Genomic DNA, 12,543 nt, shown 5'->3' with positions numbered 1-12,543 from the left:
TGGTTGCAGGCAGATACATACAACGCAGCACACCAGCCAGCTCTGAGAAATGACACATCGAATCAACAATGGCCATGAGATATTTCCAGGTAGGCCTCCCCTGCTGTTCAGATCTATACTTCCTGCTGCAGGTAAACAGCCACACAAAGTGCAGTGTGATCACAGAACTGCAGCAAGCGCATGACGTGCACATTTAGCATCTCGCTTTCCTTCCGAGTCAATTGGTTATGCTTCCAAAAGCCTCTGTTAATGACGAAGGCAATGTAATTAACCTTTGCACGTTATTTGTAATCAGCAAACAAGGACAGAGAGCCACTGGGTTTAGCTGGGCTATGAAGGCGCAGCTCTGCATTAAGACAAAATGCCCTTCAAGCAGGCACAACGCTCGTGGAGCAGAGAGGAGCAGATGGGAGCAGGAGCTCCAAAGATGCTGCGAGGTCCAACCCCTGCTGTGCCTGCCCAAAGCCCTGCCTGACTTCAGTAAACTCCCATCAATCAGTTCTCTCAGAACATCATGTGAGGCACACACAGTGGCACACTGGAGACAAATGCATTTACCGAGCTGATGCAAACATGGTAACATTTTACGGGTTGTAGTTCTTCTCTCATCTGAAAACCTCCCCCCTTCCTCTCCCTGCCCCATTCTAAACGCTAGGATTTTTTATTTCAAACGCTTCTGAGAAGTTCATCCTCGTGCTCTTCTAATGAAAATTCAACATTGCACCCCCAAAACATTGCTCTCTGGCCTCTAGTCTAGGGTAATCTGACAACATTTCAGCCAGCTTCAGCTACTTCAGACCTGAAAGCTAGGTGTACATAAAGTGCTTTGCCTCCCCGTTCTGATACGGATCAGGACGTGGGAGTCCAGATGAGGAGACAAGGTGCAGAGCAGCACACCAGTTCTCTCCGCACAGAGCTCACACTGACTCCGCCCACGGTCTAGAAACACCCAGTTCACAGAAAGCAGTGGTCTGAGACCTAAAACCAGCCATGGCAAAACCACCCCTGCACTAGCCTCCCGCTGGCTGTGCTGACTAATTGCTACGAGCCCAGACAATCTGCAAAAGGCCCCAGCCCTGGCACAGCACCTCCTTCTCACAGGCACTTAGCCTCCTGCTGTGTCAGGGAAGAGAGGTAGCGGGGTCCTTCGGATACGTGAGGTCTTGATCTCTGTGCTCACGAGCACGAGGCAGAGCCGGAGGGTTTCTTTCACTGGCCAGCAGTGCCACGACTGGTAGCAAATCCTGTCACCTTTATGACCTGCAGCAATTCTGCAAGCTCTTATCCTCCTCTTCTCTAAGCCAATTGAGTTCACATTCCTGGAGTGCACTCTGAAGATGCAGCCCTATGTTTTGAATGTTCTCTCCATCCCCATATGCTCCCCAGCACAGAAGAGATCTCTCATTTCACAGGCATCCTCTCCAAATCACTAGAAAATGAGCAAACAGCTTCTGCTGCCACAGTAACATGTGGAGAGGAAATTAATCCATCAGGTCCTCCTTGACTTTTGTGATGTGACAAGATTTATTGCCCATAATCCATCACAGAGAAGAGAACTCTGGTGCCTTCCATCACTCTGATCTATATTAAACAGTTGTTTGTTGGCAGGTATATTAACAAAGCAAGTAATTAGTGCTGTCAAAATACTTAAATAATTGCCTCCTAATGCAAAACTTTGCAAACAGATTCCCCTCTGCAGCTATTTAACATCCTCACCAATGAGATCATTTAAAACTCATCCCGTGAGTACTGTTTTCTCCAAAGGAGAGCAGAATTTGGGGAATACAAGGCAGCTGGGCAAAGACTATTATGAAAGATTGCAGGCAAAGACAGCTATGGATAGCTGCAGAAAAAGCTCAAGCACCAGCAGCCTCAGAGCTGTCTCACCCCCCCAGAACATACCCCGCTCCTAACCAACAGCCTCAATCCTCTGGGTAGCTTTCTCTCTGCTCAAGCAGTTCAACTTCGCAGCCCTGGGTTGCAATCCTAAGCCAGCTATCAGCTTCTGTCACTTGAGAGGACACGCAGTCATGCCAGGTTAGGAACAAACTTGATCCTCCCCTATCCCTGGAAAGGGCAGAGGGCTCAAATACAGCCCCAGCTGTGCTGTGAGCCACCACACACCAAGATGGATGGTTCACGTATGAGAACCCAACTTAGGAACATTAGGAGTTAAGAATTTTGCACTCAGAGGCCAAGTTACATTACTCAGGAGGCTGCAGATACTTCAAACCTTTACTTTCGATCTGGAAATGGGAGGGAGAACAACGACGCATCAGATGAAGGTTCTTGCTGTCCTCGTTTTGTGTTACTCACCAGTAACTCTGCTCTGACTCAGCAGTGGCTGCATTTCATGGGGAGACGAGCAGATCTCTCCACACCTCACTATCACAGTTAGTTATACGAGTCCTTAAAGTTGCCCATCAGCACAAATGTGATGATGCAAGAGGACTGCCTGAAGTCTTACTGTTAACTGGCTCCCTCTCTGCATTCCTAGAGCACGTTGTTTTCTGTACAGCACATCATTTGCTTGGATTGGGACCCTATAATCTTGAGAAAAGCACCTGCACCAACTACCCCTTTCACACTTTTACAAGCTCCCAAAACAGTTTTCTTCCTTATTTCTCAATTGCTTTTGCCTTACCCAGAAATACCAGTGTTGAATACGACTTCCCCTGCTGTGGAGGATGGATAGCCAAAAGAATAGCCCTTCATCTTCGTTCCATCTTTCAGCACCAAGTTCGCTGTCTGCGCCTAGAGAAAGGCACATGAAGAGACTCAAATACAGGAGGAAAAGGCTTGATGTTTACACAAGTCACACCGAGGACACTTGCCTTTCCTGCCTCGTGCTGTATGTATTTTTGCCCCCCTCCCATTCCCAGCTGCCAAGGTACTGTCTCTTTTACTAGTCTGATGCTCTTTTTCTTTCTAACACTTAAACATCGTGCTCCTAGAGGTGGCAAGGAAGCTGACAAACCTCACCATGAGCAAAGCATGAGCTCCTTTTACTACTGGACCACCCTGGCTCTTTCCACATCGCTTTGTTCATTTCTTTCACTCAGCGTATCTTGCAATTAACCAATATTTTAACTCTGTAGGAAAAGAGTTGCCTCTCCTCAGTGTTTGCTCAAGGCTAGTACACTGCTGAGTACACTGGCTCTCATCCAGCCACGAGCTTCTATAGGCGCTTAACTTTTGTTGTAACCGTACAGCTAAGCCACTAAAAAGCAGTGCATGCATAGGCGGACTGGCGTCAGAAGGCAAAATTCACAATACAAGTCCATCCTGCTGTAAGACACGGCAAGAGAGGAGCTCATGGATCAGACACTCATGGTCCCAGTTACCTCAGGGATAGGATTAAATTGTCCTGGCAGAGAGGTAGCTACCTAATGAGCAGCCTAGAGGAAAGCTTCCCATAAGCAGCAACACCTTCAAAAAGTGTTTAGCAGAATGGAGTCCCAACCAAGAAGAAGGGATGCTGGGTTCTGATGGGATAATCTGCCAGAATTTGATAACCCTAACAAAATTAGCAGTGCTGTTGGGAGCTGAAGGCAGAAGCAGCTTTTGCTTTTTGCTGATCAGCATCAGGTTTCCTATCACGCAAGGAGACACAGGTACAGTGCCTGAATTTAAAATAAATGCTGTGAGGCAGCAAGTTACTGGTATCAGCTCTCTAGATCACACTTCTGTTGTTTGTTTGTTTTTGTTTTTTTCCCTCCAGCAAGCCCCAGCCAGGGAAGGAGGGGATCAATCTCCTTGATCGTCCACCAAGTTTGTCCACCAGGCAGTAGCTCTTACCTTCATATCAGGGTGCGTCTGGGTTTCTTTTTTTGTATTTTTTTTTTTAAACAGAACTCCTTATGTTGGAATCTTATTAAAAAGAAGCATTAAGTTCAGTTTGCTGTAGAAAGGAGCAGGAGAGCTACTTTCCATTAGCTGTAAATCAGTTGAACAATCTCAGCAAGGAGACATTTCAGCCCCAGCATTGAACATTTTGTAACAATCACAGCAAACATTCATCTAGAACTCTTCTGCAGTTATAAATACTGCACAGATCAATTACTAATGTACTGCAAAATACACTAAAAAAATCAAACTACACTGCTAAGTAATTGAATTCTGTGCATCTGGGATGGTTTTAGCCTTGCATTTGTTCCTCATTAATGTCAAACATCGAGTCATTCTCAAAAGCTTTAGCCATCACTTTCTGAGCCTTCTTGTATGATTGGATGGGATAGTCAGCAACACCACAATCCTCCCACAGTTATTTATACAATTTTTATGGCCCTAGATCTAGCCCAAATAAGAATTACAGGTTGGCCAGCCCCCTAATCTCTTTAAAAGCCTCTCACCACAGAAAGCTGCCACATACTGAAGGTGTTATGGAGGAAGAGCACCTGGGTGCCTCAGACTGAGCTTTGGGCAGGACTTCTGCCTCTTCTGAAGCCTGCTCAAAATCCAGCCCACACTACCAACATGAGAGAGTGACTGTAAGAACCAGATTCCCTCAGGCTTGACTTCAAGAGACGGATCCCTCCCCTCAGCAGAGCAAATATTTGGAGTCTACCCAATTATCAACTCCGGTTTCAGGCAAGTCTCAGCACCCAGAGCCAGTTGGGTCATCGCTTCAACCAGCCACAGCTGCAAACACAGCCTGGCAGGATCCTCCACAATGGGGGAACGACCAGGAAATCTAAAACCCATCTAGCTCCTGAGGGCTAAAATGCAGCACAATTAGTGTGACCTTCAAGTCTCGCCCTCATCTTGGCAGTTCGCAGGCATCTCCCGCAGACCTCCTGCCCGTCTCTGCACCACACCAGCACAGAAATCATTTCTGCCAAACAGAAGCCCCACTGTACTATCAGAGCCCCTACACAGGGTTCAGGTAATGCAGAGGGATGTCCCTGAGCTACCATAACCTGCCTGCAAGTTCAGCTACAGAAGGGATAGATGTTCAGATGGATCCCTCCTCTCCTTGATTTATTATTCTTAATTAAGAGCTTAGTTTGTTTGTTGAGCATTTCTGAAGCAATTATTCTTGCCTACATATCCAGCAGAGGTGTTACCACATCCCTCAGCTGCCAGCCTACCTTGTCTTTTCAGTTTTGTTTTTAATGTGAAAAGTGATTTACAGGCTATAAAAAAGGCCAATTGGCTCAATCGGGGATTAGCTGGAGAGATTTTCATTTGTAAAAAAAAACAAACAAACCAACAAGCAAGAAATAAACAAACATCCCAGAGTTGCCTTGAGGTCCTTTTGTCTCCACTCCTCAGAAGCATCCCTATGCCGTCTAGTACAGACCTCCGCTGTAGTCCCAACTTAAATGTTTCCTCCACTCACAGCCCCGCTGCAATCCCGTTTCTCTCCTACACACCAGAGGCTTTAACTCAGCAGAGGTCCCTGTTCTCCAGAGAGGCTGCAGAGCTCTTGAAGAGCTTTAAGGACGGAGGTGGCTAACAGAAAGGGTGACTGCTGCAGCATTGCAAGATTTGGTGCATCTTTCCAAAGCAGCTTGAAGAGTTCGCTGGCTCAGGTCCCGCTTCACTAAGCACTTCACACATGAGGTAAAAGCACTGTAGCAGTTAAAAATAACTAAATAAATGAATTTAGTTCTGTTGGCTTCCCTGCTCTAGCAGCCCTTCCCATCTACAAAATAGATGATAAAGATCTGCTGAATCCAAAAAGTTCTGCAGTATGATTTGTTTTTTAAAGTGTGTCTGCCATAAACGCCTGTTCTGGAAAGCAAGCAGGTAATTTTCGTTCTTCCACACGTGCCTCACAGAGTAAACAGTCAAGGAAGTCAAGTTTTTCCTCTCCAAAGAAATCCCTCAGCTTGTCTTGGCAAGGCCAAGCTGACCCCTGAACGCTGGGCTGCTGCAAAAGATGTATGCCCAGAACAGAGGGCACTGGTGTGTGGCAGGGACACAGCTGGGATTTGCTCTCAGCACAGGCCAGTTTACTTCCCTGCAGCACAAAGGTGGGGAAATGCCTCCTTCCTCAGGCAGGCCACGATTCCACACAGCACAACAGCCTCTGGCACGCTTCTCAGCACACAGATCACGCAGATCTGGCCGGCTGCATAATGGGCAGCTTATCACAAGTGCAGAAGAAGCCCAAAGCCACCAGATTTCCAGCACAGCAGAAGGCTGGTGCCAGGGCTGCGTTGCACTCTCTCCAGACCAAATAACCAGCAACAATCTTTGCTAGAAAAATGTCTTCTTGTGCGTACTATGTCATCACAGGCTGGAGATCCATCTGGACATTGCTGACAGTCAACTTCCTTTGCCAGCCTTTTCTTTCCTCCTTTAAATACATATTATCATATTTGCTTCTGGCTAAAATTAACAAGTAGAAAGGAACAAAAAAGGAATAAAGAGCCAATTCAAGGTCTTGTATATCCCCAAGATGATTCACACTTAGGCTAACTTCAGGGAGAAGCTTTGGATTAGCTCCATTACTGTCCGTGTCAAAGAGAAAGCAACGCCAGAACCACCCCACAGATACCAGGGCAGAAAAGTCACATTTCCTACAACTTGAACTCTTAAAACTTCTTAAGGCTGTTCACAACAATGCCATGGATAGTTGTTCCTGACAAAAATCAGAGGGGGAAGGGGAACCAAGACAGGCAAGGCAGCTAGTGGAAGTCGTGAAGCACCTGAGGAAATGAGCATCCCCCTTTTCCCCCCATCTCTGGAGGAACGGGCCCCACTTCACACACAGCCCCATCAGTTTCACCTCCAAAGGGAGAGGAGCAGAATTACGTGAGTTATCCTTTACCTCCTCACCCATCTCTCTGCTTCCTAGTCATTTTCTCAGTTACTTTCCACCTGCCTCAAAACGTATTTGAAGAATCCTTTTACAGTCATCTGAAATAGTTTCTAAAGCCAGTGCTCAAAAATTTGCTCCCTCTCATTTCTAGCTATATTTTTAGCTTGCTCCTGGTGCGTGCTTTTTTCTTTCTCTTTTTTATAGCTCTCCCAATCCCCTCCTTACTGAGCCGGCTATACTGTTACAAGCCACCTATTTATTGCTCATACTACTCTTTACATCCCCATATAACTACACGGGCCTCAGATGAGCATTAAATGATACGAGCTTCAAGCTGCGGTCTCTCTGCCCATTACTGAATTACAAAGAAGTGTGATTACCTTGAAACCACTGATGCAAAGCAGCCCTACGGAGAGCCCACAGGGGTCTCAGCTCTGCTCCCCGTGCCCCCCTTCCACCCATGGATGCTCCATCTCTCCTGCAGAACTGACAGATGGGATGCAGTAAGGGAATACGAACCTCTGAGTCCCCGTATCTCAGACTGCTCATGTACAATGATGTTTCCTCACATATGCTGAGCTTAACTGGACAGAAAACAGACTTGGGAGAATAAATATTAGGCACTCTACTAAACCTACCACCTCTCCCTCATGCTCTCTAATACTTTACTTAGCTTATACATAGATCAGAACTATGTTTTCACTGCATTTTGTTTTGCTCCCTAGAATAGCCTACTGAGAAAGAGCAATCAAAGGCAACTAAACACTCATTTAAGCCTACAATAATGCAAGAATAGGATCATTACCTATACCGCCACTAGCCCACACACCTTAATTACTCTGCATTTCAAACCTTCTCCAAAATTCTTACCAATATCCATTACCCTTAATGATGGCTGGAACACCAAACCCAGCCGTAAGTCACTACTCAGCCACTTGTGTCACAATTCCAGTCAACCACCTTGCTCCTAGGCAAAGCTAGGCAATAGGTTGGCCCTTTAGGACCACTTATCCTTAAATTCTCCCTCAGGCCTGCTGCTTTACTGCTTGCATATGTCTATTAGAGAATCTCTGACTTCTGCTTCTGTATGTGCCATAGAAGGAGGTATATGAGCCTGGCACTGCCTTAAAGAAAAGCCCCGAGCAGGAAAGGTTCAACATTTTGTGTACCAGATTCTGAATTCAAACACACGTGTGGCCCCTGGCAAAGGCGGAGTTAGAAATAAGAACTGAGGTCTCAGATTAAACAAGTTATCAACCCTGTTGCTTTCTGTGAGGTCAAGCATCCACTTGGGCAGCACGAACTCCTTTAAGTATTAAACTCAAATAAGCATGTCCAACATGGAAACAGCTTTCCCCAGAGTCAATGCCAAGGCAGAACACAGCACATAATGTCAGAAAGACACCTCTGGGGCTGGCTGGCTAGCACCACAGCTAGTCACTGTGCAGATACTCCACTGGACTCAGCACTTGTAGTGCACGTTAGGTCTTGGATACCCTGCAATAGGTCCTGTCATACACCTTGAAATACAAGCAGGCCCCATTCAGTCTCATGCTTCTGGGGGGTGTTTGCTATCACTGACACTGAGGTTAAAATAGCTCCGAAGGGTTTCATTGGCCTTGTCTTTTGATTTTAAAACATATATTCATTCTCCTCGCCATTGAAATTGGTGGTGTTGGCTTTGAGCACTCACTTCACAAGCACAGGATTAGGTAGACGCTAGACCAGCTGGTGCTGTAACTCCATCAGAGTTGAGCAGCAATTTTCCATGAGCCTGAAACTTCTTAACTGGGCACCTCAGCATTACGAGGTATGACCCTGTGGGTCTGTCACTGTGCAGTCCTTGAATGAGTGACAAAACATCCACCTAACACATCAATCTGTCATTTAAGATGCCAAATCCAAACTTCACGAGCTAATCCATCAGTAGAAAAACACATCAGATCCAGCCTGCTACAGATGCCTACCAGGATTATCCTGGGATGTATAAAGTAAGATGGTATCTCATCAAAATCTGAACCATCAATCTTAACCAGGGGCTACACAGCTTTACCAGCAGAAGACACCTCTTCCTGTAGCAGACTTATAGCCACAGGCTGAAGTGCCTGTGAACTCACCTCTCTCTGCATCACAAGACTTCCAGCTGCTGCACTCTACAGAACACGGCAGAAGTGACTGAACCAGCTCCAAGCAGCGAGATAGCTATCAAAGGCAAGAGACAAGCAGGGATGGCCTTCCAGCAGAGCTCTTCAGTCCTGCTTAGATGGCTAGACAGTGTCTAGTGTATCTGCAGGGACTTAAGTGCATCTACATGGACACCTGTTCTGCGATACACAACATCAGCATACTGATGCTCTACTCTGTCAGCAGTGATAAACCAAGCTACGAAGTAGGAAACCTGGCCTCCTATACTTCAGACACTGATTTTTGCCAACAGCACCTCTCAGTGCATTCACAGTTCCTCTTATCCAGCAACACTGGCAGTAAAAGTGTCTCCATTTTCTCCTGGCCCATTCCAATCTGAAGCAAAAAGCCCAGAGAGGAGAGGTGGTTGGAAGTGCGTTGCTCTGTCACACCAACAGACATTTTCTAGCTCAGTGCTGAGATTTCAAAATGGCACAGAAGCTGGCATCTGCCCTGGAAGAGCTGATGTAAGAAATGGCACTGCCCTACATGAGGGTTTGTATAGTTTTAATGTATTTTTGTCAAATCAACATAGCTTCAGCAGCCTGCAGAACTGCAGAGGAACTTGCTTCCCACATCAGAGACCTACATTCTCGTCAAGTAGTGTTGCAGGAAAGACTGGTACCCTCGGTGGCTTTACAATTCCCAAACAGGACTCCTGTTGTAATCACAAGGAGGAAAAACATCTTTCTCAGCCAGATCTAAATGCAGAGGAAGGGGAAGATTACCATGCTATGCTTTAAGATGGTGAACGAGGTAGCAGTTCACAACTGCTGTGCGCTCTCAGGGAGGGGAAGACGGGTCCATTAACAACTACACTGGCAACAAAACAAACTGTCTTTAAAAGCATGAGGCAAAACTGAACTGAAAACTCACACACTAGAAGAAGAAATAAGAATAGTGATGCCTCTTTCCTAGTTCAGTTTTTCTCTGCAGCCAATTTTCGTTTAAGAAGTAACACATCTTTTGCCAGGAGCTCAGAGAACTTTTTATTGCAAATCAGTGCCCATGGGACCAGCAAGAGAAACCTGAGCCCTCAGTGGACAGAAGTGATATTAATCAGGCCTCTACTCCACCCACCAGCTAAGGTGGCACCCTCTGGGTATCCACAGCCCGAATCTCCCAGAGATTTTCCCCACTACCCACTGAAACATCACTCCTCAGGTTGCTAATCCTATTACACTGGTGATCCACAAACAGAAACGTGCAAGAGCCCCTTTTCCATGCAAAGTGCCAAAGCACCTCGAGTACTGTGGAATTCACAAAGTCCTAGTTCCCCACTGTGCCATGCTGCACCCGCCTGAGTTGCACTAGCGAAGCTGGTCAAATCCAGCTTTTGCATTTGAAGAAACCGGGGGTGTGAACCGAGGGGTTCAAGCCCCTAAAATCAAGGGCTGATACCATGATGCGTTCAAAAAGAGCCATCTACTTCTCTGATTAAGCTGAGCCAGCTTGGTTTCCAAGACATTGAAAATGGATCCTACATGGACCCACTGGGATGGCCCGCATGCTTCAAGTGATGCTTGCTTTTAAATATCTAATTGATTCATGATGACGTGGAATGAAAGAACTGCTCTGTAGGCTATCAGTCCTATAGAAAGGTGGGGTGTTTGTAGAGAAAATACTATATAATAATTAACTGAAACCTTGAACTTCTACCTTTTGGTGCTATTTACCCTATAATTTTCATTCCAGACTACACAAAAGTGTTTGCTTATCTAATGGAACTGTTTAGCCAAGCAAACCCTTTGCTTCAGGTTCAGACAAATCTCCTTCAGTTCAGTTTTACATGCCTATGTAAACCCTGTTATCTGCAGCGAGCTATCTCTCAGCATGCCAAACACCTCTATCAGACCACAGTAGCTCCCTGTTAGCAGTTACTGTTACCTTGATGCTCAACAACCTGGTACCAGTCCTTGAGAAACTCCAGTGATCAGCAGACACTTTGCAAAACTCCAATCTGCCTTTCAAAGTCTTCACCACTTTGCAAGCTGTCAAAATTCCTGTCATCTTGAGAGTTGCTGATGGGTAACTGAAGTTTCGAGAAAACAAAAAAGTAAAAAAAAAAATCCACTTGTATGTGTTTCTTCAAGATTTAGTGCAGATAATACGCTCTTGCAGAATGCAGGGGAAGAGAACAGAGACAGCTGGTGGACTGACCGTACAGCACTGCCCTCCACCTTCCCATTTATTCTGCCATTAAAAGTCTCTGGTGCAGCCCCACCTCCTCCCGCCCCTCCTTGGAGGGGTGCTTGCTTAGAGCCCTTGCAACACTTTTCTTTAGCTTTGTCTGTGAGCAGGGGTTGTGTCACAGGCCAGGTACAACCTTCACCTACTGGAAGACAGCAAAGAAAAAAAAAAGAACAGCAAAAAAAAAATTGCACCCACAGCGACGAAGACAGTCCTCACACACCAAAACACACACCTTACATTTCGGTAAGAGACCAAGAACCTGTAACAGCCTGTGGTCTGTGCAAATTAGGAGTCTCTGTCCATAGTGTGCTTTCTAGTGCTCTCCAACATGTGATCTGGGGTCCACCATTAGCTAGTGGGACTGCTGGAAGCATTCTTGTACTGGAAGATGGAGAACAGGAAGACTGAATTCTGCAGAAAGCTGTAGTCCTTTTATTCTGAGTACATAGCCACCAGCAGCCCCAGTGCAGGTCCCAAAGTACTGCCCCCTCTCCCCAAGAAAATGAAGAAGACATCAATAGGAAAAATAAACAGTTGCACCAGGAAAAACACCTTTTGTCAAAATGCTACTGGACAACAGCTGAAATAAGGCAAAATGTTCCATCTCCTAACTGACCGCAGGCCTTTGGAACTATCATATTTCCTATAACCCTACACTGTAGTCTTCAGAATCGTGGTCCTCATTAGCCAGAGAGGAAAATGCCTAATGAAGACAAAGGCTATGGGAGAAGCATGCACATTATTATTCTTTATGAACTAAGATGGTGCACCATCTTCTGAAACCCGACCGACCAAAGCTTCAATTAGCACAGAGCAAGGAAAAAAAGCTTTTTCTTTTGCGCCCCCCCCCCCCCCTTTTTTTCGCAGCTGGACACATGCTGCTCTGAAGGATTTAGGTAACCTTTTCTCATCACCAACAGTACCAACTAGGACTTCTCTGTACACAGTTGAGATTAGCCTGAGTTGATGCCAGCATCACATGAAAGCATTTCCTGCACAGCTCATTATAGCACCAAGCTGAAGCATGGCACACAGAAGAAAAGACAGAAGAGAGGACCATGGGCTTGGGTGCCCTCTGTGATGGAAAGCATAGTGGAGACTTGGATGAGAAAAGCATAGGAAAAGCCTGAATCCAGACAATGGAAAGGGATGGATAGAAATATGGTGGAAGACAGGCTGTAGAGGACTTCAGCTTTACCATGAGCTTTACAAGCGTGCAGAGTTGAGAGAAGCAAGCCAACAATGTTTCCTGGGGACTAGAGCATGGTTTAGGAAAGACAAACTTTTTTCCAACAGGAAGATACCTGACAATCGTTCTGACTCATAGAAGGAGCTTGAGAGATGTGGAAACATGGAATTTATTTATTCAGCAAAGATCTACAGGGAACTGGGAATTG

General features: G+C 45.9%; 1 protein-coding gene across 2 annotated transcripts in view; it reads right to left on the bottom strand.

Moving 5' to 3' along the window:
- CPS1 (carbamoyl-phosphate synthase 1) overlaps positions 1–10,978 on the bottom strand; it is a 93,321-nt gene extending 82,343 nt beyond the window's left edge. Inside the window, exons 1-2 of one of the 2 annotated variants that reach the window (XM_040561827.1) lie at positions 10,841–10,978; positions 2,645–2,754 (exon numbers count right to left, since the gene is read on the bottom strand). In XM_040561827.1, the coding sequence (XP_040417761.1) occupies positions 2,645–2,754; positions 10,841–10,963 (233 nt within the window). In that variant the 5' untranslated portion in view covers positions 10,964–10,978. Of the gene's footprint in view, positions 1–2,644; positions 2,755–4,352; positions 4,620–10,840 lie in introns of those variants that run through there. The other variant, XM_040561828.1, reaches the window with a different exon arrangement.
- Positions 10,979–12,543: the final 1,565 nt, after the last annotated feature.

Source organism: Cygnus olor, chromosome 6 (genome assembly GCF_009769625.2).
Source record: "Cygnus olor isolate bCygOlo1 chromosome 6, bCygOlo1.pri.v2, whole genome shotgun sequence".
NCBI lineage: Eukaryota > Metazoa > Chordata > Aves > Anseriformes > Anatidae > Cygnus > Cygnus olor.
The sequence above is the reverse complement of the archived record's forward strand: the minus strand, read 5'-3'. Positions and strand labels throughout refer to the sequence as shown.